At 38.9% G+C, this 26,613-nt stretch overlaps 1 protein-coding gene across 3 annotated transcripts in view; it reads left to right on the forward strand.

Annotated features, from left to right (window-relative positions):
- The window catches only part of TAFA4 (TAFA chemokine like family member 4), a 173,509-nt gene extending 152,305 nt beyond the window's left edge, over positions 1–21,204 (forward strand). For 2 of the 3 annotated variants that reach the window (XM_072785450.1, XM_072785452.1), the window contains exons 5-6: positions 3,105–3,188; positions 11,722–21,204. In XM_072785450.1, the coding sequence (XP_072641551.1) occupies positions 3,105–3,188; positions 11,722–11,861 (224 nt within the window). In that variant the 3' untranslated portion in view covers positions 11,862–21,204. Of the gene's footprint in view, positions 1–3,104; positions 3,230–11,721 lie in introns of all 3 variants that reach the window. The other variant, XM_072785453.1, reaches the window with a different exon arrangement.
- Positions 21,205–26,613: the final 5,409 nt, after the last annotated feature.

Below are 26,613 nucleotides of genomic sequence, written 5' to 3' on the forward strand. Positions count from 1 at the left end.
TCTTTAATGCATAAAGGAATTTGAAACTTTTATTGTGGCTACTATGGTGGCTCTCATTAAGACTTTCTTTTCTGATAGAACATTTGCTGTTAAGTAAGTAAGTTTCTAACACTTGGAGAGACCTTCTTTCCAGTGTCATTCTTCACTAGATATGAAAAATGATTTTTTTTGGCAAATAGAAATATTTTACATTTCAGGGCAGGTGACTTTTAAGGAACCTATAATATCTGTCTTCAGAAGAATCACTCCATATTTCCCAGTTAAATGAAAGAAAAATAATAATTTCACAAGAGCTTGATCATACGTGCTTTCTTCTTTTATTTAAATAAATTTAAAGCCTTAAACAAAATACTGTGAAAACATTTTATTTTTCTGTAGTTAAGAATTGGCATAGTTTTCTGTGACAAATGCCTGAATCCATCTTTTTTTCCCCCTCAAGCTCCTTTTTCGATATTTGGCATCAGAATTATCTTGGGACCCCATGAAGCCAGTAAGGACTTGGATTTCTCTACTGAGAAGCTGACATAGAATGAATCAGATTATTTCCTCTGTAGGGAATCTATTCCCATATTTCTCACCTTAATATTTCAAGGGGTCTCTTTCAGACGCTTTTCTGCCCCCAACTGTTTATTATCACCTGCCAGACCAGCTGTCCTAGGCACACAGGTTCCCCTGGTTTATGGTACGCCCTTGTGCAGAAGCTTTCCATGGCTCCCTGCTGCCTGGGGAATCAAGTCTAATCTGGAGTTGGCCTTGAGAGCCCCCGAAGCTTGCTTCTCAGATCACCTTGCTCAGCAGGGTGTCTTGTGCTGCTTTGCTGACCCCTCACTGAGCCACATGGGTCTTCCGGCTTCCAGGCAGGCCACTCCCCGTCCCAACACACCACGCACTCACACTTCGACAGATCACTTGTCCTCTGCGCTTCTGCAGAATCTTCCATGTAGCCCCAGCCCCTGTCAGGAGTACATAGGTTCCCACTGCTGAGTGGCAGAGAATCTGCCTAAGAGAACTATTTTAAAGATAAAAAAAAAAAAAAAAGTATTTTAAATTCAGCTGTAACTCTGTGTAAATATAACTAAGCTCTGTCAACATTTATATAACTTTTGCAATCCTGCAGATGGAATTTTAAATCGAGGGCTGGGAACCATCTCTTATTTGTCTTTATATCTACTTGGGATCAGCCTAAGGTATTCAGAAGATAATGAATGACTGGTCAGAACTTTGAATCTGGTCAAACTCTAAGTAGCATATGTTAATCTAAGCTATTATTATAAGTTGTGGTACAGTAGAAAGACTTGTAGAGACAGAGGAGGAAGTCTAGATTCTAGTACCTCCTCCCTCATTTTACTCACTCTCTTTTACAGTTGTTTTCCTTTCTGGCCATCTGCCACCCCTTCCTGATTCTGAAGGTGGTTGGGATAATTGAAAGAGGAACAGTATGTAAAAGGGCTTTAAAAATCACAAAGCTCCATACAGTTTTAAGGTGAATTTGTTTAAAATATTTGTGACTGAAAAGAATATGGCTTTCTCAGACTTCACCGCACTGTCTCCAGCCATCCACTAAAGTTCAGTGGCACTCTCTGATAAAATAAATAACCCCTTTAGCTATATTCCTTGCTCAGTGTTGGCACCTTCTGATTTAAATAGCTTACGGTTCTTCTAGATCACAATTCTTCATTTATATATTAGTGGTTTTGATGGGACTGTAATTGGGTAGTAGCACAGTATTTGGCCAGAATCAGAAATGGTGGTCTTCATGTGGAATAGACACAATGTCTAGCCACTTCCGCTGAGTGAAATGGTCCGGTGACCTAATCATGCGGTATTGCATATGCCTGATAGAAGAGTTTGTAATGTGAACTTGCTATGTTTCCTACTTTTGTCACTGCCTCTCTACCTCTGGTTGTTTCTACTACAGATCTCTGGTGTGAGGGAGAGAGATTAATTTAATGGCAGATGAAGGGGCTCTAGAATTAGAAATAATGCCTCTGTCAAAGGGCCTCAGTTTTTTCTTCTCTATAAAATGCAGGAAATACATTTAGCAGGGTGCCTGACCCTCAAGAAAACAGCTATTAGGAATTCGCAAGAGTTGCTTGAAATTGAGTTTCAGACTTCCCAGGCAAGGGTATTTTGAGTCAAATCCATTGGCATATTTTTTTTTTATACCAAAGTGCTGCTGTTTCACCAGAAAAACAGGGCCCAATGACCCTTCCCCCTTAATCCATATACCCTACCTGCAGCCTCAGATCTCTGACCTGTACCAGTCCACTGGCTGGGCTCACCATAAACAATGAATCACAGTCCCTTTTGTCCTTTGTAGGAATACCCAGCCAAGTTGATAGTTCCCTTAACTTCTCTTCATCTGCCTCCAAACCCAGAGAATTTTCTGTTTCCTCATCTTATAGGCCGGTGGCAGCAGAGATGATGGGGTAAGGAGGAAAGGGAATTCACAGGTGAGATCACGAGTCTAAAATGTGAGCCTGTGAGGGAGTGCCACGCTCTGCCACCTCATTTGGCTTCCAGTTGGTGAGTTCAAGGGTTTACTCACCACTTGGTTGGAATGGGTTGGAGAGATGAACACCTCTGTGATGGAAATGTTTACTACTTTTAGTCTGTGCCCTTGGCAACAAAGAGCATCAAACATAACAACTTTGCAGTGCCAGCATCCACCATTGGAGCCTACAAAATGATGACCACACCAATAGCTAACATTTTCTGACAACCTAGTGATTGGCCCCTGGTTAGCCAAGATTTTAATTTGGATTAGTTTTATCCTCTTGACAATTGTGGTGAGGTTCTGTTTTTATCCTCATTTTGCAGATAAAGAAACTGAGGCCAAGAGGAGTTAAATAACTAGTTGAAGGTCATTGGAAAAAAAAAAAAAAGTAGCAGTGCCAAAGTCGTACCCAGGCATGCTGCAAAGCTTGGCGTCTTACTGTTTTCTAGAGTGTATGGCTGAAGGCATTCTTTAAATTCACTTACAGTGAAATAGTTCTCATTAACAATCTTTGAAGTCAATATATGGATCCGTATATGAGCTTTATGTTGTCCCTAGTTGGAGGAAGAAATGGTATCACAGACATTATTTGGCCTTTGTTTTACAGCTTCCATCGTGATTCAGAAATGGTGGTGTCACATGAATCCTTGCTTGGAAGGAGAGGATTGCAAGGTGCTGCCAGATTACTCAGGTTGGTCCTGTAGCAGTGGCAATAAAGTCAAAACTACAAAGGCAAGTATAGACAAACACAATTCTCTCTTACAGCCTCCACAGATGATTACCTAAGCGGGTTTCCCTCTTCATTGTATCCCGGCACCACGACGTTATTTTCTGTCTGTAAACTTGCTCGGGCAGTGCCACGCTATTACTCTGGCCCTTTGAACAGCCCATATCCTAAGTGGCACCCGTTATGTCCGATTTTGCAGAGCAGCGTGGTCTGGGGGGATGCACTTGTGGTTTTAGGCAGGCACCGAATGCATCGCAGCTCCTTCGAGCCCAATTTCAAATAAAGGGCTCAGCGTCGACAGGCCAGCGTGTCGACAGATGCCACACGCAGAGGATTCGCTGAAGGAGAATGCTCCCTTCCTGTGAGGAGTTTTAGTAGTTGGGGTCCCAAATTCAGAGTCGTCCAAAGTCAGGAGTTGCCTCCCCCAGAGATTCTGTCCAGGTCTCCCGGGCTCAGAAGGACACCTCTGTCCTTCCGGTTCTTGAGCCAGAAATCTCTCTTCCTTACCTCCCCACGTCCAGTCTATTACTGCGTTTTGGGATTGTCCTTCCCAACTCCCTCCTTGAGCCATGTGTCAGCATCCTGATGCCAGGGGTCCCATCCCCACTGGGGCTCCCCTGGAGGACTAAGTGGCTGCCTCACATTCACCATGGCCCTCTTCAGGCCATTCTCCACACGCTGACCACAATCACTTTTGTGAAATGGAGATCTTCTAACCAAGTTCATCTTGCTCCACTAGCTTTGCCTATCTGGCTCTTTATAAATAACCAGGCAAGTCACCTCCCTTCATTCTTTTTTTTTTCCCCCCTGTTTCAGCCTTCTCTTGGTACCTCTTCCCATGTGCCTTAGTGGTTGCCAAGAAAGGTGTTCTTCATGGAATGGGCCTCCCTCCTTTCTTTCCTCTGGAGCCATTTTGTCTTTGGAGTCCTTCACCGAGTGGATTCAGGTCTCCTGTATCTCTGAGCATTTACTCTGCTTCTGCTTTACACAGAAGGGTGTCCTGAGGTGCTTCGTATCCTAGAGCTTTCTCCCTGGGAAGAGGCCTGTGAAGTCAGGGACCATGTTTGCAGTGACTTTGATAGACTCAGTAACTTTCAAATGGAAAGTAATAAACAAGGTCATTATAATATAATAAAACATTACATTTAGAACAAATGAGAACATTTTATAAAAAAGTGCAGATGTAAATTTGAGCTGACCTCAAATTTGTCAGTAGTAGAGTAAGTCAGCTCATTCCTTAGCTAGTTAGAAATCATAATTTCAAACTCAAAACTATTTCACATTAGTTGTAAACTTTTTGTAAGTAATATAAAGATGACTAGGATTAATGACCTGATGAAGAATATCTCATTTTATTGTGCTTTGTACAGGCTATTTTTTTTTTTTTAATAACCTGAAGGTTTGTGGCAACCTGAGTCAATCAAGTCTATTGGCATCATTTGCATTGGCTTACTTAGTGTCTCTGTGTCACATTTTGGTAATTCTTGGAATATTTAAAACCTTTTAAATTATTTGTTAATGGTTATCAGTGATGTTTGGGGTACTGTTATAATTTTAGTGTGCCAGCCCTGTAAGAGAGCAAAGTCTGCAAATGTATGTGTTCTGTTCCCCTGCCTCTCTTCCTCTCCTTAGGCCTCCTTATTCCCCAAGACAACAACAATATTGAAATTAGGCCAGTTAATAAACCTACTTGGCCCTCTAAGTGTTCCAGGGAAAGGAAGAATCACGTTTCTCACTTTAAGTCAAAAGCTAGAAATGATTAAGCTTAGTCAGGATGCCTTGTCAAAAGTCAAGGTAGACCAAATCCTGGCCTCTTGCACCAAACGATTAACCAAGCTGTGAATACAAAGGAAGAGCCCATGAAGGAAATTTTAAAAAGTACTCCTGTGAGCACACAAATGATAAGAAAGGGAGACAGCATTAAAGCCCATAGGGAGAAAGTTTTAGTGATCTGGATAAAAGATCAGTCCAGCCATAACATTCCCTTAAACTAGAACCTGATCCTGCGCATGGCCCTAATTCTTTTCTCAAAAGAAAAGTTTGAATCTAGCAGATGTTGGTTCATGGGGGTTAACAGAGAAGCTATGTCCATAAAGTGCAAGTGCTGATATGGAAACCGCAGCAGGTTATCTAGAAGTTCTAGCTAAGATAAAGAAGTTGGTTACTCCAAACAGCAGATTTTCATTTTAGACAAAACAGCCTTCTATTGGAAGAAGACATCCTCCGTGACTTTCATAGGTAGAGAGAAGTCAGTGCCTGTCATCAAAGCTTCAAAGGCTGACTCTTGTAGGGGCTCATGCACCTGTTGGTCTTAGGCTGCAGACAGTGCTCATTCGGAAATCCTAGAGTCCTTAAGAATTAGACTAAACCTACTCTGTCTCTAGAAATGCAACAAACAAAGCCTAGATGACAATATATCTGATTACAACTTGGTTTACTGAATATTTAAGACCCGCTGTTGAGACTTACTGCTTGTAAAGGGAGTCCTTTCAAAATATCACCACCCAGTGACAATGCACCTAGTCACCCAAGGGCTCTGATGGAGACAAGTGTTGATTAACGTCTTTATGCCTGCTAACATGATTCCTTGATCCATGGGCTGCAGAATGGATGTCATTTTGACTTTCAATTCTTATTATTTAAATAGTGCATTTTGTAAGGCTATAGTAGCTGTCATGGAGATAATGATCCCTGTGATGGATCTGGGCATTCTAGATGCCATTAAGAACAATGGGAAGAGGTCAAAGCTAATAGGAGTTTGGAAGAAGTTGTTTTCAATACTTAAGGATAACTCTGAGGGGTTCAAGGCTTTAGTGAAGGAAGTAACTGGAGATGTGGTGGAAATAACAGAACTAGAATTAGAAGCGGAACCTGAATATGGCACTGAATGTCTACACTCACATGCGAAACCATAATAGATGAGGAGGTGCTTCTCATGCATGAGCAGAGAAAGTGGTTTCTTGAGATGGCATTTACTCTAGGTTGCAGATGCTATGAAGATCATTGACATGACAACCAATGATTTAGAATATTCCATCAACCTGGTTGATAAGCAGCAGCAGGATTGGAGAGGATTGCCTCCCACTTTGAAAGAAGTTCTGTGAGTAAAATGCTATCAACAGCGTGGCATGCTAGAGAGAAATTGTTCATGAAAGCAAGAGTCAGTCAGTTTGGCAGGCTAGATGGTCTTGTTAAAAGAAATTGCCACAGCCACCCCAGCCTGCAGCAACTGCCATCCTGATCAGTCAGCAGCTGTCAACATCGAGGCAAGACCCTCTACCAGGAAAAAGATGATGACGGGCTGGAAGCTCAGGTGATGGTTAGCTTTTTTTTTTTAAACAAGGTATTTTTTAAGATAAAGTATTTTTAAATAAGGACACATACATTGGTTTTTTTGTTTTGTTTTCTAGACAAAATGCTATTGAACATTTAACAGACTACAGTACAGTGTAAACATTACTATTATATGTACTGGGAAACGAAGAATTAATTTGGCATGCTTTATTGTGATATTCATTTTATTGTGATATTTGCTTTATGGCATTACTTGCTTTACCAGGGAGGTCTGGACCCAAACCTCCAGAATCTCTAAGGTGTGCCTACTGTATGCTTTTATACCCAGAGCACTGGAAGCTTGTGGAGTTCCTCCTTTGTTCATGGAGGAAGGAGGTTAACACTACCATCATTTCTATCAGCTCTGCTTCTAAGCTACTCCAAATTAACTTCCAATCTGTGTAAACCCAAGTGTGCTTGCTAAGCAAACTCTGCTTTAAAGTAATTCTACTCTCCTTTCCCTATTGGCCCCTTTCAGCCTTTTATCCCCCTATCTCCTTCCTGAATAAAAATCTTGGAGCTGCCAATGAACTGGGGTCCTACATCCATCAATGATAAAAATTTCCTTTTATCCAATTTCTTGTAGACTAAGAAATAACATTTGGAAGATTATACTTGTATTGATTGTTAGATATAAATATAAAACAAGACCATGAACACAAGCCAACTGTGTTCCGGAAAAGAATGTGTCTAAGTAGTCTCTTGCTGGAGCAGCTCCCTCTCTATTTATGTGCAGTAACGAAGAGCATTTGCAGGAAGCAAACCTTTAGGGGCATTTCGGCTCTGTGTGCTGGGAATATAAGTTTGCTCTAGCTAAATCCTCAACGGTAGTGACATTTCATTTGGCACTTCTAAAAGTTGTAGAACCACAATACAGTTCCCTAAGCCATAATGATACTTAGCTGCTTTTTTTTCTTTTTCTTTTTCCTTTTTTTTTTTTTTTTTTTTAGTGATAGGCCACTTGAGAATAATCTCGAAGTAGTAAAACTGCTTCCTTTATTAATCCAAGTCATTGTGACTTGAACTGCATAAAACATTTTATGTCTTTTATAGATCTTATGAACATAGAATAAATTCATTTGTGGAGGTGTGACTGGCTTCTGGGAAGAGCTTAGAACCCTAAGAAGCTGTGTCTTTTTCTTAAAATAGACACCAACCTTATACCACAAATGCAACAGAGGTCCTACAGAGGTAAAACCATTGCAGCCCTAGATGGGTTATTAACTATATTACAAAAGAATTTTCATTTTCCTTAAACAGTTCATTGCCAGCAACATGAAAACATGGAAAAGCTGAAAAAAAGAAGATAATCCTGCAGTAAGCCACCTATGTCAGAATTTTATTTTCCATTTAAATGCAAATATGAAAAGAGTGAGCAGTCGAGATATTAACAGACTTAGATGAAGATATGACAATGAGGGGAGACCGTTTCCTAGCCAGTCCTCCTGTCTTTTCCAGTTTTGAAAAGGTGGCCATAAGTTTAGTCTGCCTCTACAGTTTTTAGTGTCCCCAGAGAGTATTCAGCTACTAGTTGTCATGGAGAATTAGAACTCTCTGTCATCCTGGCTCAGTTTTCCTTTACATTTGAGTAGTTCATATTAAAGCTCCTCACAACTGTACAGTGTTGTTTAGGACCAAAGTGAACCATTGGCTGGGGCTGCTTTTTTTTTTTTTTCAGAAGTGGAAGTAAATCATATTGAATTTCAAGAAGTTATTTTTCCAACATCTAAGGGTGAAGAGCTAGGTCTTTAGAGCAATAGTTCTCAGTGGGTAATGTTCCCATCAAGGGGACATTTTTAGTTGCCACAGGGTGGGGACGGTGGGGAGTTATACAAGCATCTTGGGGTAGAGGCCAGACACGCTGCTAAAAATCTTAAAATGCACAGGAGGGCCCCCTCTTAGCAAAGAATTGTCTGGATCCAAATGTAAATAATGTTGAAGCTGAAAAAATCTGCTTTAGAGAATTTTTATTTAAATAACTTTTTGTAAGAATTCTACTTGATTCTTTTCATGTGGTTCCTCAAAGTTTCCATTTAATATCTACATGTTCCCAATATTTCATATTAGAAAATAGAGATAGGAGTTAAACAACAGGTTTTCTTGCAACACACCTCACCTTCAAGATCTAAGATGACCCAGTCCTTATGGTATCTGCCTTAGATCACCCCCTAACTGGTAAGAATACCCCCTAACTGGTAACTTTCCCTCTGTTTCTTAGGCTACCCCTATGGATCATCCTCATTCTCTTTTGCCCCAATATTACTAGTAATGGTAACAGTGGCCACAGGAAACTTATCATGGGAACTGGTACCCACTGTTTTGAGCACTACCCCTAGGATATTCTGGTATAGTAAGACTGGGGTGGGGCTTAGCAAACCATTCTCAAAAAGTTGTTCTTATGTTGATTCTTGTTTAACCAGGTTCTGCATCTGCTCTCTTCTTGTATTTATACTGTTCTCTGTGTTTCCAGGGTAATTTCCCTGTCCAGGTTTCTCCTTGGTGAGAGACCACCAATCGATTCTCAAGGGTAACAGAGTATAAGCACCTGGAGATGAGCCATCAGTGTGACTCACCCAGTAGACCATGTATTTCCATGTCCTACTGCTGCCTTCTTCATCTGTTCCCTTTTTAAAAATTCTAGTTATCTTTTAAGGTCCACCTGAGATGTATCCTTTACCCAGAAGTCTTGTCTTTCCTAATCCCTAGAGCCAGAGCTTGAAATACTCAGAGTACCCTGTCATGTGAGAGTGGAGCTAGTATTGGCAGGTTAGCAACCTGTGTCCACCAAATTCCAAAGTGACATTGACCCTTCCATATACAATTAGCAAAATGAAAACTTGGCAGTAAAACAAATCCTAAAGAATCTTATTATTCAACTTTAATATAGATTAAGTCCAAAATGAGCTGGGCATGCGAAGTAAGCTGCCTTAAATAAAATGCTATTGACAATGACATCCTTTTTACAGGTTGGTACTTGGCTCTGAACACTGTGGATGCATGATAGACCCAGAAAGAGCGAGTGGGAAAAGAGCCACCCTCTCCTGAGTGTTAACCACATGGCAAGCCCTGGACCATGCCATCACATGTCATGTACTCCTTACCCAACTGAGGGGGGCAGGTGTTAATTTAATACTTAGCGGCTGAAGAAGCTGAGGCAGTGATAATCAGCTCAGAAAATTACCAACTCTGTCATCTGGGTATTTAAGATCAAGAGTTTGAATCCTCATCCTCTCATGTCCTTTGTCCTGTTTCTCACAAGTCCTTTTGACAACACCTTTATCACTTCTACCAAAATAATCCTGTTAGGTTGACAGTCTGGAATGCATCCCTGGTCTCATCTTTGTGTTTCAGGTGGGAAAAGGCCAAAGTTGTTCTTCCAAGTAGTCAGGGTTCCCTTGCATCCTTTAAGCATCTCCTCATCTGACGATCCTCTAGAAATCAGTTGAGTTCTATCCTTCTGGCCCTCATATATTTTTTTCCATACCACCTATCACTTCTGGCATGTTTCTTTTCCTGTTGGTCCAACTCTTTCTTCTACAATAGGAGTCCCCAAGCTGTGGCTTGCAAGCCAAATCCAACCCTTGGCCTGTATTTTGTGATCTGTGAGCTAAAAATGGGCTATCCATTTTAAACATTCAAAAAGAAAAAAAAGTTTCATAACATGAAAATTACACGAAATCCCAATTTCAGTATCTACACCAGAGTTTTATTGGAATGAAACAATGCCCATTAGTTTACATGCTGTATTGTTTATGCCCCTCTTATGTTAAAAAGGCTGAGTTAAGTAGTGTGGCAGTGACTGTATGGCCTGCAAAGCTGAACATATCTGGTCCTTGACCTAGAATAGGGCTAGTTTACTTGTTCTATAAACCTCATGAGAACAGGGTTTTTGTTGTGTTTGCTATAGCATTCCCAGTACAAACAGAAGAGCAACCAACTATATTGTAGAATATATAAAATAAAGGCTATATGTCGGGGATCCCTGGGTGGCTCAGCGGTTTAGTGCCTGCCTTCAGCTCAGGGCGTGATCCTGGAGTCCCGGGATCGAGTCCTGCATCAGGCTCCCAGCATGGAGCCTGCTTCTCCCTCTGCCTGTGTTTCTGTCGCTGTGTCTGTCTGTCTGTCTCTCTCTCTCTCTCAATCTGTGTCTTTCATGAATGAATAAATTAAAAAAAGATCTTTTATAAAAAGTCTATATGTCAATTAATAGCAAATCTGAGGTTTGAATAAATACTTGATTGGGTCTTAAGGCCAGCAGTGATGACTATGTCATCAAGTATTTTTATGTTGTAGATATGTTAAAGTCTTAAGCTTTGGATTTTTTTCCCCCTCTAGAGTGTATACAGATTATCTAACCTATAAAATACCTTACACCCTACATGACCAAATAAAACTAAAGAAACTGCTACTTTATTTTAAGTATATAAAATAGAGAAAACAACAGTAAACTTCTTAATATCTGTTTTTAGTAATTATGGCAGTTTTCTAAAAGAACCTATTTTTGATTTTTGAAATTTTCAAAAAGATTTATTTATTTGAGAGAGAGAGAGAGCATGCATTTGCATGCAAGTGAGTTGGGGTAGGGGCATAGGGAGCAGGAAAGAGAATCTCAAGCAGATTTCGGTGAGTGAAGAGCCTGACATGGGGCTCAATCTATTGACCCTGGGATCACAACCTGAGCTGAAATCAAGAGTCAGACGCTCAACCAACCAAGCCACCAGACACCCTAAAATAAAATAAAAGTCAACTGCATTAAAAAGTAACAAAGCTAACATTTTCTACATTTTCTCTCTTGACATACACTCATCTAAATTAGCATTCTTTTGAAAAAAATTTAATGCCTTCCAGAAAGCATGCTCAGCATGCATGCATTAACTATGGGCAACAAATATACCTAATCCGATGGGCTCTTTATAACTCTACAAAATACCAAGTTGAGGTACATAATATCCTGTTGTGGAAGACTTTGTGCATGTTTTCTTTGCAACCTGGAAGCAAGAACTGTGAAGAAGGATTTGATTTGAACAGTGATTAGGTGAGGTTGGTTACAAACTGCTAAATGTTGCACAAATGACACAGGCAGGGACTTCTGAATCCAGTAGCAGAAAGAAATGTCTTTGGTGGTGATGAGATACTGACCGGTCACTTATTTAATTTGTTTTAGGTAACACGGTAGCAAAAAGAGTTGTGCTTGATCCTGGAGGAGCGCCAGGATGCAGAGGTCTCTTATTTTGGATTACTGTCCTGGCTGGTTTGTGGGAAATCGTCTTGGATTTCAGCAACATCACATTTGCCTATGTGTGAGTTAAGGAGTGTCATTTACTTAACTGTCTCAGCCCTCTCCGCTTCATGATTTTATTACATTGAATTATAGCCACGGGCTGCCAACAGTTCACATCTGATCTGGATCCCAAGGACCATACCTCCAAGAAACCCTGGAGGAACAAAGCAGAGACTTCAAAATGGATCTCCACTCCGGTCTTCCATGTCTTTCTGCCTTCACAAAGGAATGTGGACAGGTTCACAAGGTCCTTATTCTGTTCCTCTTTTGAGCTTTTCCTTTAGACCTTGCATTGAAGTGGTTTGAAGGGGGGGGGTCTCAGCACCAAAACATTTTGGCAAAACTTATTTGCAGATGTAGATTAATGAACTCTAACTGGTGAAGAAAATTTATTTTATAAATATTGATGAATAGACTTACTGGGGTTACTGTGTGTGTATTTGTATTTTTTGCTTTAGAGGATTTAAATGTTTGCATTTTAATGTTCTATTAATGTTCTATCGTCAGGTTAGCAGAAATAAAATAACATTTTAACTTCTTTGCACCTTTTTATGGAGTGCTAAGGAAGTCTATCTCAACTCCAATATTTTATAAACCAAAGCTTGATCATGACATATTCACAAAAGAAATAAAACCTGTTGGGATTTTTATGGCTTAGGTGTAGTTATAAAGGTAAATCATTTAAAATATAAAACAGTCTCTGTTTAGATCAAGGGTAATTTCTGAGACCCAGTTTATGTCAATTATATTAAAATATTTTGTTAACTCTTAGAAATGTTGTATTTTTAGGGTGTAAATGATTTATTCTTAGCTCTTTTCTCATTTGTTAGTCATTTCTTTAAATGTAAGTAAAATCTGAATCATTTTTTTTCTTGGTTTAATGATTTTGCAGGAGATGTGTGTCCATATAGTCTCAGATGCTGTCATGCAGAAATATATTACAGATGAAAAGTGACTGACCCAGATATTAAATGCATAATGTCATTAAAACACATACTACTGTAATATGGGATAGATTTTATATATTAAGAAATGCCAAAAACATCTTTTCTGCACTGTTAATTATCCCTGTCCTTTCACAATTATTGGGAGGGGGGAAAATATTACTATGACCTTTATAGCAGTAACAATCACATCTACTTGATTTTAGTTTTGCAAAAGGAATGGAAATAGGTGACACCCATTTGTTGGCTTTGTTTGAATTTGATGGGATGCTTACCAGAATTATTACTGTCCTATTAGTAAGTAAAAAATTCATTCTGCTGATGGTACATAAGTTTTTGTGATTATTTTATTGCTTTTAAACTTCATGTTAATACCCCAGGCTTGGAAATTTTAAATGCAAATGTGTAAAATAACTTAAAAATTACATTTAATTTTGGGCATGTGAACTATATGGCAAACTTAAGACCTAAATATATAGCATTAAAGATAATTTAAAATCTAGGGGGATTTAATTTAGGGCCATGCATGATGCCACCTTTACTATAGGACTCTCTATTGTCAGAGAGTTAAAAAAATCAATTTTATGGTACATGAAAGAGTGTCTCAGTCTTTTGCCTACACATCTGATCTAGTACACCAAATAAGCTCAAGTTAAAATGACACTGCTTCACCTTGAAGTACATTTCTAGGGTATAAACTACTTTTGGGGGAATAAGTGGTCCATTAGGGAAAATAGTGGGTATCACAACTGCCATTTCATCCATTATTGCTTCAAAGTATACTTTTTATCAACTTCAAAAGTTAGTCCTAAAATGGAGCTTGCTTGCAGAAGCATTTTAATGTTATCATTCCTATACCTTTCCTGTAGGGAAGTAGATAAGATAGCTTTCTATGCATTCCAGAATTTTTTTTTTTTTAATTAACTTATTCTCATGTTTGCAACTATGATCCTTCTTTTTTTTAAATTTTATTTATTTATTTATGATAGTCACAGAGAGAGAGAGAGAGGCAGAGACACAGGCAGAGGGAGAAGCAGGCTCCATGCACCGGGAGCCCGACGTGGGATTCGATCCCGGGTCTCCAGGATCGCGCCCTGGGCCAAAGGCAGGCGCCAAACCGCTGCGCCACCCAGGGATCCCTGCATTCCAGAATTTAAAGCAAAGATACCAAGAGAGTTGTGAGGACATTAGTCATGTCAGCATTAAGCCCTCTAATTGTGGCACTTGTGATCAACACCAAGAGACTGTCAATTCTTATATCTTGAAACCTGATACTGCCTAGCAAGGGTTGTGGACTTAGCCTGGGCCTCTCCAAAGAAACCCAGCAACCTCCTAGATCTTTTAGCTTTATCTCACATCCAGATTTGTTGATTTAAACATATGGAACTCTATTCATATGCTAAATTCAGCAAACAGGTAATGAACCTTCTCAAGACCCCCAAATAATCTACCCTTATACACAAAAATCCATTTTTCTTTTCAACCTGTCAGGTTTTTATGAATATTCCCATTTTATAGGATCGATAGGATTTAGGACACAGTAAAATTAAACTTGCCCAAACTTACACAGTTAGTTACTACTAGAAATTGTATGATGAGGAATCATGAAAAAAGAAAAGATAAACTGTAGAATTACTTTTCCTTGAGAGCTCTTCAGATAACATATACTAATCCTGTGTCTTCGGGTGGCAGGGAGATAGGCTAGCCTTAGAATCTGGCTAGCATCTGACCTACTTTATCAGGGTCCAGCACTTGCACTTTCTGCCACAATCTTATAATGTGCCAATATACTGATGAAAAATCTGACTGCTGACTTTTTAAAATTGGGCAAAGGAGATAGTCCCTTCAGCCTAAGAAGTCCCAGAACTCACCTCTTCTCAGAGACACACTGAACCTACAAATCAGTATAGAGTCATTCCTTCTGAAGAAGAACGGAGTGCTGATTGAATGGTTTGGTCACAACTGATGATAGAAAAGGACAAGGACAAAGGGAGACAGGGTAACAATGCGAACTCCAGCCCTGATGTGATGATCTGAACTAGGAAGGGATATCACTGAGGGGCCTATATAAATACTTGCCTGCTCTACGGCACAGCAAAGAGATAGCCATTTAAAAAGCAACTACAATGTAAGTGAAGGAAAGCCATCTACTAACTGTAGAGCATCTGCCAAAGAGTGTGGGAACTCTTTGAACTCTCTCTGGGGTCTGAGGTGCTATCAGGTACCACTGTTTATCTAACCCTCTACCTTAATAGTGCAGATGGGAACAGAGTCCAGGCACTCTAGCCAGCCTGCTAGGGCCACCTCAGCAAGCACCATGCCCTAAACCTATATCAGCTCCAGCCATTCCACCAAGGTGACCTCAGGTCTCCCTTGGACTATGCCCAACCCAGTCATCCTGCCAGGACAGCCCTAGCACATCGCACCTCAGGACCCTGTTAGGCCCGCACCACTCCAGCCATCCTTCCAGGTTGGCAAGTAAAGAGTGCACACTTTCACTTCAGTTCTAGCTATCCCTGCAGGGCAGCCTTGTAGGAGATATGCTCTGAGAAACTCAGTCCATGAATACTCCAGTTCCAACTGTCCTACCAAAAGCTGATCTGGTTCACAGCATCCTGTGACCTTGTGGTCAATTTCTACTCCAGATCTAGCTATTTTGCTAGGGTGACCCTAGTGCAGTACACCTCAGAACCCTCAAGGCTGCACCTGTTTCAGCTCCAGCTGGCCAGCCAAAGCCACCAGGCACATGTAATCTACAAAGAGGATGCTTCAATGCAAAGTGACTCAAGATTGAGAGAGGTAGGTGTTCCAACAAAGAAAGTAAAAAAAAAAAAAAAAAAAGAAAAAGAAAAAAAGAAAAAATAATGAGACCAAAGGATATGTTATGAACAAAAGAACAAGATACTACCCCACCACCACCAAATACCTAATGAAACTAATAAGTAATTTACCTGATAAGGAGTTCAAACTGATTGCCATAAAGATGCTCATACAACATACTACTCCAGAGAAGATTGGAATAATAAAGTAAAAACTTCAACAAAGAGCTAGAAAATATAAGAAAGTACCAAACAGAAGTCACAATATAACTGAACTGAAAAACACCCCAGAGGGAATCAACCACAGATTAGATGGCATGGAACAGGTTGGTAATCTGGTAGAGAGAATAGTGGAAATAACCCAGCCAGAAGCCAAAAAAGAAAAAATAATAAAAAAGTGAGAATTGTTTAAGAGACTATCTAGGACAACATCGGGCATATTTACATTTGCATCATATGGATCCCAGCAGAAGTAGAAAGAGATAAAGGGGCTAACCTGGGGAAGGAAACAGACATGTGGGTCCAGAAAACACAATCACAAGGAGAATCCAAAGAGATCCAAACCAATACATGTTATAATAAAATGGCAAAAATTAAGATCTTAACACGGGCATCTAGGTGGCTCAGTGGTTGAGCGTCTGCCTTTGACTCAGGTCGTGATCCTGGGCTCCTGGGATTGAGTCCTGCATCAGACTCCCTGCAGGGAGGCTGCTTCTCCCTCTGCCTGTGTATCTGCCTCTTTCTGTGTGTCTTTCATGAATAAATAATAAAATCTTTAAAAAATCAAACCCCAACAGAAGAGACTGAATGAAGAAAAGAAGAACTACAAAAACGATCAGAAAACAATGAACAACATGGCAATAAGAATATACCTTTTAATAACTACTTTAAATGTAAATAGACTAAATGCTCCAATTAGAAGGTATGAAGTGGCAAAATGTATAAAAATGTATATATAATATTTAATAAAAAATATATAATATAAATATAACAACTAATATAAATATATAACAACTAGAAATATTTAAATATTATATAATACTATAATATATATAGTATATATGCATATATATATGCTTCCTACTCCCTTCAGATCTAAAAACATCCACAGTCTCGAAGAGATGGGAAAAGGGATTCCATGCAAAGGCAAATGGAAAGAAAGCCAATATAGCAGTATTTCTATCAGACAAAAGAGACTTTAGGAAAAAACTAACAAAAGACAAAGAAGGGCATTACATAATGATAAAGGAGGCAATCCAAGAAGAGAGATAACATTTGTATAGTTGATGCATCCATGATAGGAATACCTAAACATAAAAAGCAAATGTTAACCGACAGAAAGGGAGAAACAGTAATACAGTAATAGTAGGAGACTTGAATACCCCACTTACATCAATGGATAGATCATCTAGACAGAATTAAGAAGGAAATATTGGCCTTCAATGATGCATTGGATCAGATAGACTTAATAGATAAATACAGAACATTCCATCCCCAGACAGCAGAAGACACATTCTACTCAAGTGTACATGGGACATTCTCCAGGACAGATCACATGTTACACCAAAAAACAACTCTCAATGAATTTAAGATTAAGATAATCTTTTCTGATCACCATCATATGAAACTAGAAATCAATTACAAGAAAAAAAATGGGGGAAAACCCTACAAACACACGGACACTAAGCAACATATTACTGAACAACCAATGGGTCAATGAAGAAATCAGACGAAATTTTTAAAAAATACCTTAACACCAATGAAAATGGAAATACAGCTTTCCCAACTCCAAAGGATACAGCAAAAGCAATTCTAAAAGGGAAATTTTAGTCATATGGGAGTACCTCAAGAAACAAGGAATATCTCAAAAAAACAAACTGTATACCTAAAACAACTAGAAAAAGAGTAAACAAAGACCAAAGTTAGTATAAGGAAATAATAGTTATCAAAATGAAAATAAAAGAGATAAAAAAAAAAGAAAAAAAGAATCAGATCAAACATGTTCTTTTGAAAAGATAAACAGAATCAATAAACCAATAGCCAGACTAATCAAGAAAAAAAAGATTGAGGGCCAAAATAAATCCAAAATTAAAGAGAAGTTACAACTAACACCACAGATCCAAAGGATGTTAAGAGATTACTACAATTATTTGCCAATAAATTGGAAGACGTAGAAGAAATAAATTCCTTGAAACACACAACCTTTCAAGACTGAATCATGAAGAAATAAAAAATCTGAACAGACTGAGTAGAAGTAATGAAATCTGATCAGTAATTTAAAAACTCCCCCAAATGAAAAATCCAGTACCAGACATCTTCACAGTTGAATTTAAGAAGACTTAATATTTGTCCTTAAATTATTCAAAAAATCTGAGAGGAAAGATTGTTTCCAAACTCATTTTATGAGGCCAATGTTATACCGAAATCACACAATAACATTACAAAAAAAGAAAGCTATAGGTCAATATCCCTGATGAACATGGATGGAAAAATCCTCAACAAAATATTAGCAAACTCAATTCAAAATACGTTGAAAGGATCATACATCACCATCAAGTGGGATTTATTTCAGGGATGCAAAGATGCTTCAATATCTGCAAATCAGTTAACATGATACACCATGTTAATAAAACAAAGGATACAAATCAAATGATCATCTCAGAATCAAAATGCATTGAATGGGGATCCCTGGGTGGCATAAATAAATAAAAATAAAGATTTAAAAAAAAAAAACATTGAATGAAATTCAACAAAGCAGGTAAGGAAAGCCCTTAGCTCAATAATAAAGGCCATATATGACAAATTGATAGCTAACATCATACTCAATGGTGAAAAGCTGAAGCTTTCCTTCTAGGATCAGGAATAAGGATGCTCACTCTTTCTGTTTTTATTCAACATAGTATTAGAAGTTTTGGCCATAGAAATTAGATAAGAGGGATGCCTGGGTAGCTCAGCAGTACAGTGTCTGCCTTTGCCCCAGGGCGTGATCGTGGAGTCCCAGAATCAAGTCCCACATTGGCCTCCCTGCATGGAGCCTGCTTCTCTCACTGCCTATATCTCTGCCTCTCTCTCTCTCTCTGTCTCTCATGAATAAATAAATAAAATCCTTTTTTAAAGAAGAAATTAGATAAGAAAAAAGGCAATCAAATCAAAATATAGTAAAACTCACTATTTGCAGATGACATGAAACTATATACAGAAAACCCTTGGGACACCTGGGTGGCTCAGTGGTTGAGTGTCTGCTTTTGGCTCAGGTCATGATCCTGGGGTCCTGGAATTGAGTCCTGCATCAGGCTCCCCACGGGGAGCTTGCTTCTCCTTCTGCCTATATCTCTACCTCTTTCCCCCTGTGTCTCTCATGAATAAATACATTTAAAAAAAAAAAAGAAGAAAGAAAACCTTAAAGACTTCACCTAAAAACTATTAGAGGAAATGAATTCAGTAAAGTCATAATATACAAAATACAGAAATGGATTGTGTTTTTATATGCTAATAATGAAACATGAAGTTTATGAAAACAATACCATTTACAATTGGATCACAAAGAATAAAATACCTAGGAATAAATTTAACCAAAGAAGTGAAATAAATTTAACCAAGGAGGTTCAGAAACTACTCTGAGAACTCTGACGGAGTTAAAATAAATTGAAGATGACAGAAATAAATGGAATGATAATCTGTGCTCATGGATTGGAAGAATTAGTGTTATTAAATGTCCATACTACCCAATGCAGCCCCTGCCAAAGTACCAATGACATTTTTCATGGAATTAGAACAAAGAATCCTAAAATTTGTATGGAACCACTAAGAACCCTAGTAGCACAGCAAAATGATTTTGAGAAAGAAGTAAGCTGTAGGTTCCATGCTCCCTGATTTCTTAAAAAAGTGTGTGTGTTTGTTTTTTTTTAAGATTTTTATTTATTTATTCATGAGAGACCCAGAGCAATAGAGAGAGGCAGAGACACAGGCAGAGGGAGAAGCAGGCTCCATGCAGGGAGCCTGACATGGGACTTGATCCCAGGTCTCCAGGATCACACACTGGGCTGAAGGTGGCACTAAACCACTGAGCCACCCGGGCTGCCCCATGCTCCCTGATTTCAAACTGTACTACAAGCTATAGAAATCAAAACAGTATGGTATTGACATAAAAACAGACACCTAGATCAATGGAGTAGAATAGTCTCCCTCTTCCCATCAAAAGACTTCATACATACATGATCAATAATGACAAGGAGGCAAAATATACAACAGGAAAAAGACATTCTCTTCAATAGATGGTGCTGGGAAAATAGGATAGCTACATGCAAAAGAATGAAAGTAGACTACTATTGTATACCATATACAAAAATAAATTCAAAGTGAATTAAAGACTTTAATATAAGACCTGAAACCATGAAAGTCCTAGAAGAAAACATAAGCAGTAAGTTATTTGACATCAGTTTTACGAATATTTTTTTGGACCAGTCTCTTCAGGCAAGGGTAACAAAAACTAAAATATATAAAAATCATCAAACTAAAAAGTTTTTGCAGAGCAAAAGCAGCCATCAACAAATGAAGGATGAGAGAAAAGATTTGCAATCCACACATCTGTTAAAGAGTTAATATCCATACGAGATAAGGAATTCAGACAACTTAATAGCAGAAATGCAAATAATCCAATTAAAAAATGAGTAGAGGACCTGAATAGACATTTTCCCAAAGATGACATGCAGAGAGCCAACAGGCACAAGAGAAGTTCAACCTGAATAATCATCAGGGAAATGCAAATGAAAACCATAAGGAGATATCACCTCAGATCTGTCAGAATGGCTATTATCAAAAAGACAAAAAGTAGCAAGTGGTGGTGAAGATGTGGAAAAAAAGGGGACCCTTGTGCACTGTTGGTGGGAATGTGAAGTGGTGCAGCCACTCTGGAAAACATGATGGCAGTTTCTCAAAAAATTAAAAACAGAACTACCGTGTATTCCAGTAATTCCACTTCTGGGTATTCATTCAAAGAAAATGAAAACAATCTGAAGAGATATATGCACCTCATTGTTCATTGCAGCATTATTGACCAAAGCCAAGATATGGGAGCAACCTAACTGTCCACTGATAGAAAAATGGATAAAGAAGATGTGGTATGTAATATACAGTGGAACATTACTCAGCCATTAGAAAATATGAAATCTTGCCATTTGTGACAACATGGATTAACCTAGATGGTATTAGCCTAAGTGAAATAAGTCAGACAATATCATATGATTTCATTTATATGTGGAATCTAAAACACAAAACAAATGAACAAATAAAACAGACTCAACAGATATAGGAAGTAAGCTGTTCATTATCAGAGGGGTGGAGAGATTGAGGGGTTGGCAAAATAGGTAAAGGAGATTAAGTAGTACAAGCTTCCAGTTATAAAGTAAGTTATGGGAAGTAATGTCAGTAAGATTATAATAACTGTATGATAAGAAATGGTAATTAGGCTTCTTGTAAGGATCATTTTGCAATGTCTAAAAATATTGAATTATTTTGGTGCCCACCTGAAACAAATAGGATATTGTATGTCAATTATACCTCAATTAAAAAGATTAAAATAAAGTAAAATATTCTCTATTGAATTTCTACTTGAGTTTAAAAGAGTAATCTCTTTTATTTAAGGGAGCGTATGGGACTGAGGTGATACAGAACAAAAATTGAAAACCACTAACTAGTACTCTGCGGTTGAACTAGGCTATAGGCAACTCCAAGATTCTACATCCCACTGTGTACACTGGCAGAACAGCAGCCGCCTTCTTCTTCTTCTCCTCCCCCTCCCCCTCTCCCTCCTCCTTCTTCTTATTTAATTTATTTATTCCAGAGAGAGAGAGGCCAAGACACAGGCAGAGGGTGAAGCAGGCTCCCTGCGGGGAGCCCAATGTGGGACTTGATCCCAGGATCCTGGGATCATGCCCTGAGCCGAAGGCAGACACTCAACCACTGAGCCACACAGGCGCCCCAATACCAGCCGTCCTCATGTAACCTTTAGTCAGAGGTTGCATGCAGGCAGATGCAGCCCCAGCATGTTACATGGCTTCCCAAGATTTTTTTCTGCAGATGTTGCAGTAACACTGAGCCCCCATTCTTCCAAGTCAAGACTGTTGGATGGAAAGGAGACAGTGGCCCCTTTGACTGGTGTGTACTCCCTACCTAGTTCAACCCTTTGACTATTTGGCCTGCTTCCCTCCCTTGAATTTTTGCCCATACTATGGAATTTTTGGAAAAAATTTATTGGTGCACAGGTTGGGTATTGACTCCTGAAAGCATCAATGGAAACAACCTCACCAAAGTTCCTAATTCACAGATAAATTTTCCAGGACTAGAAGAAATTTCTGCACATAATTCTTTGTCATGGGCTATCTAGGATTTAATGACCAATGATGAATCCAGTGCTAACCAAGTTTACCAATTAGGGTTTCTCTGAAGTAGGCAAAGCGTTTTTAAGAGTTTTGCCCAAAGCTTTGTCCGCTTCTACAGTAGTGGTTGGCAAACTGTAGCCTGTAGGTGAAATCAGCCTGGTTGTGTTTATAAATAAAAATTTACTGGAACAGAGCCTGGACATTTGTTTATATATATCATCTCTGGCTGCTTCTGCCCTACAACAGCGAGTCGATTGGTTGCGACAGAGCCCACATTATCCACAAAGCCAAAAGAGTTTGCTCTTTGGACCTTTCCAATAAAATTTGCTAATTCTTGACCCACACAAGGGAAGAACAAGATGTTTCTTAGGGGTTCAGGTTCATTGCAACAGTATAAGATAGTGGCAAAGGGTTCAGGAGCAAAGTTTGATTATCAGCTCTGCTACTTAGTGTCACAGCTTTCTACTATGTATGCCTCAATTTCTTTATCTAAACAATGGTTATAATAATAATAAATACATCTCACAGGAGATTTTAAAAAGAATTTTGTCCCCCAAAATGCTCAGCATGTTGATTAGCAAATAATAAACTCTTGATGAAGTTGTTCCTCCTTTATGAGTAACTTGTAGTCCAAGCATGACTTCGTACAAAGAGAATCAAACAGCAGGCCTTCACCTCAAAATGTGGCATAAAGTTTAAGCAGACACAATTGACAGAAAATTAGGACCATATAAGGATAGATCTAAAAGTGTTTTCTCCTTCTTTCTGAGTCAGTGGGAACCTTGAGAAAGCATAACATGGACAAAGGAAAACAACTCGAGGAGCATTGCTTTCCCTTGACCTTGGCCATCAGTTAGGTAGGAAATTGAAAATGCTTGTGCTTTCTTCATGGACAGGTAAATGTCTTGGACCTGTAATGCCAATCTGGTAGGAGTTGAAGCAGCACTGGACAGAAGGATGTAGTACACAGGTACCTTGATTTGAATCTGCAACCTAAGATGACCAATGCCACCCATACACACAAACACCATTCTTTCAACTTCATCTTCAAGTAATCTTGTAAACAGAAACTTTGAACAAAAGAGCCCTGTAAATAATTGATGAACAGTTACCGAAGCATGTTGGGCAGTCTTTGTCGTATTGATTTTGGACTGTGAACAAAGCAGAGCTCTGCAAGCCCATACTTTAGTCCCTTTCTCTCCTATTTGGTGCCATCAATATTCATAGCCTGCTCACATGTTGGGAATGTGAAATGATACTTCTTTCATGTTTCTCATTTGGGCCTTTGCTCTCTGTGGATAGGGTCTCTGACCCATCCTTTAATTATCAGCTTTGATCCTCTTAATGAGGACTTATCAAAATAGTTCAGGACACTGAATTATTAATTGAATAACTGTAATTAACGATCAAGGAATGGAAGCCAGCAAATGAACTTTGGTCGTCTACTTCCAAATTCGAAATCCTACTCTCGGTAGTTCAGCTAAGGTCTCTGAACTTTCTGCCCTCTTTTTGAATTGTATCTTCACCTTTGCTTTGTTACATATATTAAGCTCAACATGCAGTGTTTTATAGACCATTTACAGATATCATAGGAAATAAAATCATGTCCTTGCAATTTTAGCATTGCAACAACTGAAAAGAAAACATAAAAAATAATCCACCATTTTTCTCTCAAACGCTCACTCACATACAAATCAATAGAGCAGAATGCTTAGGTCAGCTCAGTGGGGGCATGGGTTGAACTAGAAATCGGGACAATACTTTGGAATATTTAAATATTTATGAGTGCTCTATATCTCACAGAGGACTGAAACTGGTTCTTAATGCCACAGTAAAGACACTGGAGTAAAACCACTAAGTCTCAGCCTGAGAAAAAGTTAGTGACAACTCTTGAAACTGTCAAAATCAGAACAATTGGTATTTGATGCTGCCATATGCTAGTTCAATCACTGTCATCCCTGATTCACTAGTAGAGCACAAAGAGTGTGACTAGGGAAGGGGATTGCTGAAAGATGCTGTGACATTCTCAAGGGAAAGGGAATCTGCCTGTGGGAAAATCAGCGCAGATGGCTCTGATTTGGTGATGTAGGCATTTGGGCTGTGGTCAGTGAGAGTAAAGTGGAAAGAGATTTGAATGTGTCTTTGGAAGGCTCTTATTTTATCTCTGATGAGACAAAAAAGTAGTGTCAAAAGTCTTCCTCATTTCTTACACCATTCTTCTGGTGGTTTAAAGAGAGGTAGATTCATTTCTCTTTTTCCCTCCTGATATCTCAAATGCAAAAAGGGTGGGAAATGGGGAAGAAGTTTGTTCAGGCTCAGGGGATAGCCTACTACTACCCAATAGGAAAATATTTGTAAAAATTGATAGATTTGTCTACATAAAAGGCAAAACCTTGCACAGGGCAAAACCACATAAAACAAACTAAAAGATCAGACTGGGAATCCAATTTATAGTTTGGACAGCTGACAAAATATTAGCAGCCATGTATACAAAGCTTTTACAAATCAGTAAGCAAAATATGAACACCTCAATAGTAAAGTTAATAAACGGTATGTAATTCACAAAAGAAGAAATACAAAAATGATAATGGTTTGCAGTTTTTAATGAATAGTGGAGACTAAATAGTGTTTCATGTATCAGTTTGATCAATATTAAAAAGAAAGAGAACACTTAACAAGAGTTGCAAGGTGCAGTGATATACTGTACATACGGCATCTCAAGAACCTTCACACTAATATTTCCTGGCCCAAGATTTCAACTTAAGGGAATTTAAGGAATTAAAAGACAAAATGGCATGAGCAAGAATACAAACCACAGAACTGTTCATAACAGCAAAAATCAGAAATCCTATATAACCATCAAAGGGACTATATTTTTGGTTCTGGGCAAGATGCATTCCATTTTACTTATTCTGCTAATTACAAAACATGTAAATCACCTAGCAGAAGACTCAGAGGGAGGAGAGGCAGACTTACTAAGGACCTTGGGACTCAAAGTTAATAACCTAGCAGTGCAGTCCTGGGTTTCTTTTCTTCCTTTCCTTCCCTTCTTCCTTTCTTTTCCTTTTCCCTCCATTGCTCCCTGTTTCCCTTCCTTCTTTCTTTGTGTCTTATGTATCCTGGGTGAGGCACCAAGGAGCTCACAGCCCAAAAATGTCCAAGAGTGCAGACAAAAACAACCCTCCTAAAAACCTACCTTCTTGGGTGCAAATGTGGGAAGACAGCAATTCCCCAAAGCAGAAATCTTTAATAATATCTGCCTGTCTTGAGTGAATACTATGAAAACCATCTACAGCCATCCCCTATCCCAAGAGGTAGTGTAGCAGGAGGTGTACCCTGTCCTTTATCCCTCTCTTCCACAGTGTTGAGTCTGTCTCTGCTCTGTAGGGCCTATGGACCAACTTGCATAAGAGGGAAGGACTGCCCTCCTGCAGGTCAAGAAGGTGTGTCCATCTCCTTTGTAGCCTGTGGGCAGAGGTCTTTCATATCCCCTATAATAACAAAGCAACATCCCTTCCTCAGGAGGCTATGGGAAGAGCTCCAAATCCTATGTTTCCCATACAAGGTAATGAGACAGTGCCCTTCCCTTGTGTGCAGAACAGTGACTTCTATCCCCCACCCCAACCACAACAGTAATGAGCAAGCATCCCTGCCCTGGGTAGACTATGGCAGAATTTTGATTCCATGTCTTCTGCAAGAACAAGGTAACCCCTCCTTTTCCCTCAGATGTGTGAGAGCATAAAACCTGGTCTTTGGGCCCCACTCTGAGATAATGAGGCATATCACATATCTCCCTCTCCCCATCCCAAACTGAGAATGCTACAGTGTTGAATCCTGTCATCAGCACACAAGTAAGGTGGAAGAAAATAGCACTGCAGAGGCTTTGTAAACTAAATTGACATTTCAGCTACAACCTATGAGAGTGACCCAGGGCATATATACATTTAGAACCTAATAGGTTGACTATCTGTCAAAATAGATGATTTAAATGGGACCCAGAGTTTAATAATATAATATTCAAATGTTCAGGATACAGTCCCAAATTACTCATCAATAACAGGAAAATCTTAAATAAAATATCTTTGCTGCTGCAAATTTCAGACAAGGATTTTTAAGCAGCTGTCATAAAAATGGTCCAATAGGCAATTATGAGACTCTTGGAACGAATTCAAAAATAGACTATCTCAACAATGAAATAGAAGACATAAAGAACTAAATTGAAATTTTAGAACTGAAAAGGATAGTAAGTGAAATTTTAAAAAGACCTTCAATGGATGGGTTTCATAGCAAAAATGAGATAGGAAAAAAATCAGTAAACTTGAAGATAGACCAATAAAAATTATCTAATCTGAGCCACAGAGAGGAAACCGCTTGAAATAAAATAAAATCAGCCTCAGGGACCTGCGATAAAAGAACAAGAGATTTAATATTCATCTCCTCAGAGTGTCATAAGGAGAGAAGAACGAATATTGTGTTCAAGAAAATGTCTGATAACCTCCCAAATTTGGCAAAAGACATAAGCCTACAGATTCAAAGGTACATGTATAAACTTAAGTTTTCATTTTTCTGTGATAAATACCCAACCCCAAATTACTATTATTGAGTTGTATGGTAAGTGTATGTTTCACTTTG

This window comes from Canis lupus, chromosome 19 (assembly GCF_048164855.1).
Source record: "Canis lupus baileyi chromosome 19, mCanLup2.hap1, whole genome shotgun sequence".
NCBI lineage: Eukaryota > Metazoa > Chordata > Mammalia > Carnivora > Canidae > Canis > Canis lupus.